Below are 6,724 nucleotides of genomic sequence, written 5' to 3' on the forward strand. Positions count from 1 at the left end.
CTATTTGGTGTTAAACATGCCAAATAGTTTGCATGTTTCGACATTACATTAGAATGAGCTGGGGTTTTGGTTTTTTCTTCTTCCATGACCAGTTCATTTTTTAAGACTCAATAAATCAAGTCTGCTGTTTATCTGTGAGATCAAGCTGAGTGACTTTATTTTTGATGTTTCAAAGACAATGAAAAAATGGGAATGTAACACAACTACATAAAATGCAAAGATGAGAACTGGGTTGGAAAGATATGCTTAAGATATGCTAAGATCAGGGTGATCAGGGAGACTGCGGTCAGAGGGCCATGGTGGAGTAGGGGCATATATAGAAGTTGGCTTGAGTGGGTTAGGCTGCAAACCGTTGTTACCAGACACTGGTAGCCAAAACAGACTAGACTGCTTTTGCACAGAAAAGCACAATGTACATTAGCACAAAGGCACATGTTCTGCAGGTGCTGAACCCCCAGAAATCTCTTGTATTAAGTTAAAAAAAAAGAAATAAAAAAAAGAAATTAAATCCCAGGTGAAGGCTGGTGCGCATTAGACTCTTTGCTAGCAGGCTGGGCAAACCCACAGAGGCTCTGTGCTTTTGCCCTGTAGGACACTAAGAACTGCTATCCTCATGAACACAACCCAGACTTGTGCTTCTGACAAGTAATAAACAGAAACTGCTTAGAGAAAAAGTATGAGCAAGAGAGCATGCATAATGCCAGCATCCCCCTCACATCCTCTGCCAAAACTCAGTTAATAGATTTACTGAATTAGAAATGTAAAGACTCAATTTTAAATAACCGTTAATGGACTTACCCCCCTCATGAATTTATACAGACCTCTTACACATAAATAATTTTGACTTTCAGAACAGTAGCAAGCTTAATTCTAAAAAAAAAAAAAAAAAAAAAGGAAAATTACTTCCCATTGTTGGTTCTGCAACTGTAATTTCCATTTTATGCCCTTCCAATTACAAATCCATGCTCAAAAAGTGTTTAAGATCTACGTATCTGTATTTATCTGCCACCTTCAGTTCTTCTGGATCCGTCACCTAGTAAGAAGGGAGAGCAGATAGCCTGCAGTAACCTGACAGTGCCCCACAAGCAAACCTCCTCCAGTTCCCTGAGATTACTACACTTGTGCTGGTGTAAGAATTTGAATTCCATTTCTTGAGAGGTCAATGTGAAAACTACCCTGAAGAACAAATGGAGTCAAGTCCTGAGGGCACACAAACTAAAATGGGTGCATTGGAGCTGCTAAAACTGTACTCTCAAAATAACCAATGGAAAATTTTGGTATTTGTAGGTAGTTAAGGTATGGCGGCCGGAAGATATCGCGATGTACGGAAAGAGAGAGCCCCCCCCCTAGGTACTCTCACAAGCCCCATAGCATGGAGAGGGGAATTGTGGGGCTAGGCTGGACAATACCATAAAAGGTAAAATTTGTTAACCTGCCCTTCTGATTGGGTCAGAACAAGTACTTCCGTGTGGCCGAAAGGTATAAAGCACCTGCTGTTGTTTAATAAAACGCTATTTGGTCATCCTCCATATTGGTGTCTGTGATCTTCTAGCCCTAAGCCAGGGGTTGGCTTAGTTCTGCAAGTCTTGGCTGAAGCAACGCAGCAACAAGTGGTGAGCCCGACGTGATTCGTTCGGAGGGCAGAGGTGTAGCTCGCGAGCATGGATGTGACGGTTAAGGTACTGAAAACGTTGGCAAAGGATTTCAAGATTTGTATCAAATCTGGCAGCATTAAGGCGTGCCTGGAATCTTTGATTCACAGTGGGGTGCTTGGTCACCCTGCTCAGATATTTAATTCCAAAAATTGGCCACAACTTAAACAGACACTGATTGAGCAGGCACTGGCGGGAAAGCCAGATCTTCTCATCACTCTGGGAAAGTTATTGGCCTTATTGCAATGGGCTCGGCAAGATCGGGAGGCGTGGGGGACGGCGCAGTTATACTTACAGGGAGCCGCGCTTGAAACTGCACCTCCCACTACAACAGCGGCAGTGCAGACTGGCGAGCCTGGTGATGGTGGGGAGGACGAGGTGGAGGATAAATCTATAGAGCAGCTGCCTGAGCCGCAGGCATTTCTTGTTACTGAGTCTGAAGAGGAGCCCTCTGCAACCGGTGCGCAAGGAGGGGCTGCGCGAAAGGAGCCCCCCGCACCACCGGCATATCCGTGGGGGGAGTTAAAAGATACTGTAGCTCATTATAACGAGGAATGTCTTAAGGGGGATGCTGCAGTCAAGGGCAGCAAGTCTGCAGCCCTTCCTAACAAGCAATGTCTTAAAGGGGACGCTGCAATCAGGGGCGGCGAGTCTGGGCCGGGTGAATCAAAAAATCAGAATGTGGACCCCCTAGATGCGCTCCCAGGCATGATACTGAGGCATCTAGACGACGAGGAATTATTAGACCTGGGATTGAAACGTGTGGGTGGCGGTGACGCAGGGTCCTTTGGGGCACAGAAGAAGGAACGCAGTACCCCGAAGGAACAAACGGCATGGCGGGAATGGCGGGGAGGTGGATGTGAATTGCGTTCTGATTCTGAGTCAGAAAATGAGGAGGCTGCGGCGAGTGGCGCTGGACCCCCTCGGGGCTCGGGTGCCGGGGAGGAGGGGCGTGGGACACCGGGGGACCTTGTGGAGGAACTTGGCAGGGCGATGGATGTGCTGGAGGCGCAGGCGGGAATGCGGGGACGCGCCTTGGAGCGGCTGGGCGAAACCCCGCCCCCTGTGGCGCAGCCAAATTGGAACTTGATTGCGAAAGACTGTGTGCTAAGTGGCGTAACCCTAGAAGCTGTACCTGCGGCCGCGCCTCCACAGGCGTTCCCTGTTCAGGTTGGGCCACAAGGAGGAGCTATGTGGACGCCCCTAGACGCTAAGTTGGTGCAGGCCCTTCACAAGGCAATAAAAGAGGAAGGTTTGTCGAGCGAAACCACACCTATGCTGCTCGACTCCGCCCACGTCCAGCCACTAGCCCCTGCCGACGCTAGGCAGCTGGCAAGGGCGGTACTAACTGGCCTGCTATTCCTTCTTTTGAAGGAGGCATGGTATCTCGAACTGCAAGGCCGCATACAAGCTGCAACGACAGATCCCACCCATCCCCTCCGACAGTCCACTTTTGATAGGTCACCGGGGCGGGAGGGGATACTAACATTCTTGTAAGCTCGCAGCCAATGATGTTTATAATAGATGATGAAGAGCAGGGAAAACAGTTGGTTGCCACAGTGACTCCTGTTATTGCTAGGATAGAACAAGCCCTGTTAGGCCGAGATGCACTCCGTCAAATGGGAATTACTATGAAGGATTTTTAGGGGGGGCCACTGCTCAACCTGACCCACAACAAGATAGAATTACTTGGCTGACGAATGATCCGGTTTGGGTGGAACAGTGGCCCCTCACTCAAGAAAAATTACAAGCAGCCAAGGAAATTGTGAAGGTAGAAGCTCAAAGTGGTCATCTTGAGCCTTCTACTAGTCCATGGAACACCCCGATATTCGTAATTCGAAAGAAAAACAAAAACAAATGGAGATTACTCCATGACCTGAGAGCTGTGAATGCGCAGATGGAAGCGATGGGACCTTTGCAAACTGGTCTGCCGCTTGTTTCTGCTATCCCACAGGATTGGTATATCATAATAATTGATATTCGAGATTGTTTTTTCAGCATCCCTCTTGCCCTGGAAGACCGGAAAAGGTTTGCCTTTACCCTACCTGCAATCAATTTGGAGGAGCCAGCAACACGCTGGCAATGGACAGTCCTGCCACAAGGTATGAAAAACTCACCCACAATGTGCCAGCGTTACGTGGCTAAGGCGCTGGAGGGTATCAGGGAAAAGTGGAGTTCAACAAAGGTTTTGCATTACATGGATGATATCCTGATGGCTGCAGAGGACAGAGCCGTCCTGGATTCCTTGTTCCAACAGGTGCAGACCAATTTACAGCAATTCGGGTTAAACATAGCAGAGGAGAAGATTCAAAAGGGTAGTACACTCAAATACTTGGGAACAGAAATTAGGGGAGAGCAGGTCACTGCCCAACCTATCCAAATAAATCCAGAAATTAAGACACTTAACGATGTTCAAAAGCTAGTGGGGGCCATTCAATGGTTGAGAACTTTTGTTCCGATCCCCAATGACCTAATGGAACCTTTTTATGACCTGCTAAAGGGTAACCAAATTTGGGAACCATGCACTCTTACAGAGGAGGCGCGAAAGGCGTTGGTAGAAATCCAACGCAGAACAGAGAAATTTGCCCTTATTCGCATACAACCAGGCAAGGACATCATTTTAGCCTGGGCCTTTACCAAAGGAGGCTGTTTTGGAATGCTAGGACAAGACAGAAAGAAGGAATTGTGTCCCCTGTTGTGGGCATACTCTTCAAAGGGAAATGACAGCTTTGTGAGGTGGAGCAAGGTTGCAGTTTTGGTAATGGAATCTTTAAGAAAATCAAGCAGAAAAACATTTGGCAAGGAACCAGATGTCATCTGGCTGCCCTGGACTAAAAAACAGGTGACAGAACTGATGGAGAACGAAGTAGAGCTGCAATTATCTCTAAGTACATACCATGGGAAGGTTGAGACAGGAAAGGTAGAGCTCTGGAAAAGATACATGGATGCATTACAGCCCTCACTGCAGTTGAGAGTGCTTGATAATCCCCAGCCTGGGCTGACATATTTTACCGATGCATCCTCTGTCACAGACACAGCAGTGGTGGTCTGGAAGGAAGCCAATAAATGGGAAAAACTAATCTGGGTAGAAGCAGAGAAGAGTGTTCAATGGCTAGAGGAAAAAGCTATGTGTCTAGCGCTTGAACAAACTCCTGAAAAACATATTAATGTCTGTACAGACTCTATGTACGTGTACAAATTGGTTCAATCAATGAAGAGAGGAGGATACGCTAACGGGGACATTTCAAATGCATTACAAGAAGCATTAGGAAAGCAAACTGGTACAGTCACAGTGATTCACATCAATAGCCACCAAAATTGCCCTGGTCCACTGGTGGAAGGTAACACAAAAGCAGATTCTGCTGCAAAAAGGTTGTGGACGTTACAACAGGCTAGTGAACTACACCGGAAGCTACATATTGGTGCAAAAGCATTGGCAAAAGAATGTAATATTCCTATTAGAGAAGCTCGGGAAGTTGTCGCTACTTGTCCCTATTGCCAGCATTCCCCATTATGGGAGGCTGGAGTGAATCCTAGAGGGCTGCAAGCACGAGAGTTATGGCAGACAGACTTTACGGAATGTTTACTCATGGCCCCTAGGAAACACCTTGCGGTTACAGTTGATACTTATAGCGGTGCAATAATGGCCACACCACACATCAAGCAGACGGGAAAGACAGTCATACAACACTGGGTCACTGTCATGGCCTGGCTGGGAACCCCAAAAACGATTAAAACAGATAATGGGCCTTGTTTTAGAAGCACATTAGTTGAAGATTGGTGCAAGAAGTGGGACATTGAATTAAAACACGGGATCCCATACAACTGTCAGGGCCAGGGGATTGTGGAGCGCGGTCACCGTGCGCTCAAGGAAAAAATTAAGATCCTTGGAGAAGAAGAAGGGTATTCGGGAAAAATACCGACAGATCAACAAAATAATATCTTAAATCGAGCCCTGTTAGCTTTAAATCACTATATTAGAGGACACGAACAGTATTCGCCAATAGAAAAACAGTATTTAAAACAACAAGTAGCTACCTTTCCCCAGGTGCGAGTTAAATTTCCAGGGGAACTACAGTGGGAATCCGGGTGGAGGCTGCGTACAATTGGAAGAGGGTATGCAGCAGTAGAAAAGGAGGGATTGCTGAGATGGGTACCTAGCAGATGTATTAAGGCGGAATTAAAGGAGGATCAGAATAAAACTAATGAAAATTGTGAGTTCTTGTCCGCAGGACTGGATTGTCGGACACCCTCGCAACCGGTACGTCTCAGTGACGAATGAAGATGACAAGGAAGAGGATCAGACCTGATGCTTCTACAGCAAGGGGGAGTGTGCACTGCACTAGAGGAAGAGTGTTGTGTATATGCAGACCACACCAGAATAGTAAAAGACACTATGACCAAATTGCAGAAAGGTCTGGAAAAAACGAAGGAGGGAACGAGAGGCACAGCAAAGTTGGTTTACGTCATGGTTCAACCATTCACCATGGCTGACCACCCTGATATCTACCTAATGGGACCAATCACAATGATTGTAATAGCAGTGATTTTGGGACCCTGTCAAGCTCGTTTCATTTGTTAAGAGTCAATTAGAGAGTGTTAGCATTAGATTAATGGCATTTTAGCGATTGCTCTAAGACTGTTTTCGTTTAAAACTCCCTTTAGCTATCCCTAGTTATACACCACTACTCTCAGTTGTTCTCCAGTTATCCTGTTTGGTGTGCCTTATATTTTCTATCTAACTTATAATGTATATTTTTAGAATTTTTATAAGAAATAATGTAGAAACAGCACACGTTTGCTAGGTTTGCACACAAGTTTTATGACACGTATTTTTAGGATTGTTTTATCTTAATCACCTTATTGGTGCATAGGGAGGGGGGATATGTAGGTAGTTAAGGTATGGCGGCCGGAAGATATCGCGATGTACGGAAAGAGAGAGCCCCCCCCTAGGTACTCTCACAAGCCCCATAGCATGGAGAGGGGAATTGTGGGGCTAGGCTGGACAATACCATAAAAGGTAAAATTTGTTAACCTGCCCTTCTGATTGGGTCAGAACAGGTACTTCCGTG

At 46.3% G+C, this 6,724-nt stretch overlaps 1 protein-coding gene across 1 annotated transcript; it reads left to right on the forward strand.

The window, feature by feature from the left end:
- The first annotated feature begins 1,577 nt into the window (after positions 1–1,577).
- Positions 1,578–5,972, forward strand: LOC115608977. Its single transcript, XM_030488561.1, has 2 exons — positions 1,578–3,754; positions 5,885–5,972. The coding sequence occupies exon 1, from the start codon at positions 1,662–1,664 to the stop codon at positions 3,147–3,149; it is 1,488 nt and encodes a 495-aa protein (XP_030344421.1). The 5' UTR covers positions 1,578–1,661; the 3' UTR covers positions 3,150–3,754; positions 5,885–5,972.
- Positions 5,973–6,724: the final 752 nt, after the last annotated feature.

Source organism: Strigops habroptila, chromosome 5 (assembly GCF_004027225.2).
Source record: "Strigops habroptila isolate Jane chromosome 5, bStrHab1.2.pri, whole genome shotgun sequence".
In the NCBI taxonomy this organism is placed as follows: domain Eukaryota; kingdom Metazoa; phylum Chordata; class Aves; order Psittaciformes; family Psittacidae; genus Strigops; species Strigops habroptila.

Coding starts and splice junctions, on each gene's coding strand:
- LOC115608977 (XM_030488561.1), top strand. CDS start 1,662: ATGGATGTGACGGTTAAGGTACTGAAAACGTTGGCAAAGGATTTCAAG.